The sequence below is a fragment of the Propithecus coquereli genome, unplaced genomic scaffold, assembly GCF_000956105.1.
Source record: "Propithecus coquereli isolate 6110/MARCELLA unplaced genomic scaffold, Pcoq_1.0 Scaffold69, whole genome shotgun sequence".
Taxonomy (NCBI): Eukaryota; Metazoa; Chordata; class Mammalia; order Primates; family Indriidae; genus Propithecus; species Propithecus coquereli.
In genome coordinates this window covers 1263594-1264877 of record NW_012152951.1, presented here as the reverse complement: position 1 = coordinate 1264877, position 1284 = coordinate 1263594, and the positions used below count along the sequence as shown (strand labels likewise).

Here is a 1284-nt window from a genome sequence, read left to right as displayed (position 1 = left end):
ATTGGATTTAATCTTAGAAAACTTCACCTCCCTTTATTTTTGGATGTCATTCTCTGTCAGTAAATAATCTACTAAAAAGATGTATTGAACAGATGTGAATAATGAATTTATTTCAATACTTATGATCCCATTTGGACTAATCTTGGTGTCTGGAACCAAAGATTTTTTTTTTGTACCATTCACTGTAATAGCAGCACTATTAATTAACAATTTGAAGTACTCTTTCAACTGCATAAAATGTTTTCCCTTTAAAGGAATGGTTATATTGTTTTCCATTAGATATAGGAGCCATGGAAAGCTATGAGAGTGAGGAAATCAGTACATTTTGGGGGTTTCTCTCCTTGTTCATTAATAAGCGTGTTCTCCAGAGTTTGAAGGGCAGCTATGTCTCCCTGCCTCATGCACAGATATTATAGCCACATATATTCTGGAAAACTTTATTGCCATCCTAGAGCAGCAATAGAGATGTAAACTCAAGGTTACTATCTTTAAAGAACAAGAAATGTTTGATGTTCCTTTGGACAAGCACCCATTTTATCATCTCTAAAATGAAAAGGTCAAATTCAATGATCTTATGGTCCCCTTCCAGCTCTCACAGTCTCTGATGTTCTAAAATTTGTGAAAATAAGCATTGGCCCACCTCCTTACAAGAAACCAGAGTAAACATCAGAATCAGAGAGTGGGCCTAATGAGAAATTCTAGGTCCTCTACCTCTCCATGGGTGGTTTTGTGTTGTAGGAATCATGCCGGAGGAGGACTGTGGGAGGATTTTTGTTTCTGACTCACTTCCAGAGCAATTGAGATCTCTGTTTCTTCTCCCACTTCAGGACTAAAGGTAGTTTTTTCCAGGGAGGGAAAAGAAGACAGCCTAGCCAAGACATCAGGGGTTGCTACAACCTAGGCATTTGGGGTTTCCCACCATTCTCTCTACATTCCCTCTTTTGGATTGAATTATCATTTCCCACCAGTAGACTGTAGCCAATTGTTCTAATGATTGGATTGTTGCGAAATGCCTGAAATTTCTTTTCCAGTTGGATGGACGGAAGCAAGGTGGATTATGTGTCTTGGGCCACAGGGGAACCCAATTTTGCAAATGAGGATGAAAACTGTGTAACCATGTATTCAAATTCAGGTAGACAATACACAAATACTCTTGAATCTGCTTCGAGTTGTGTGGTGTGTCATTTCCTACATCCCCAGGCTGAAAGTAGCAAGGTGTGCACTTAAGCCAGACAGGATATGAATAAAGAAGAATTCTAATTTTAGCAGCATAACTGACCCGTT

General features: G+C 38.9%; 1 protein-coding gene across 1 annotated transcript in view; it reads left to right on the top strand.

Moving 5' to 3' along the window:
* Positions 1-1284, top strand: part of MRC1 (mannose receptor, C type 1) — a 120483-nt gene that overhangs the window by 98258 nt on the left and 20941 nt on the right. Inside the window, exon 19 of the mRNA XM_012660897.1 lies at positions 1032-1132. Coding sequence (XP_012516351.1) covers positions 1032-1132 — 101 coding nt within the window. The remainder of the gene's footprint in view (positions 1-1031; positions 1133-1284) is intronic.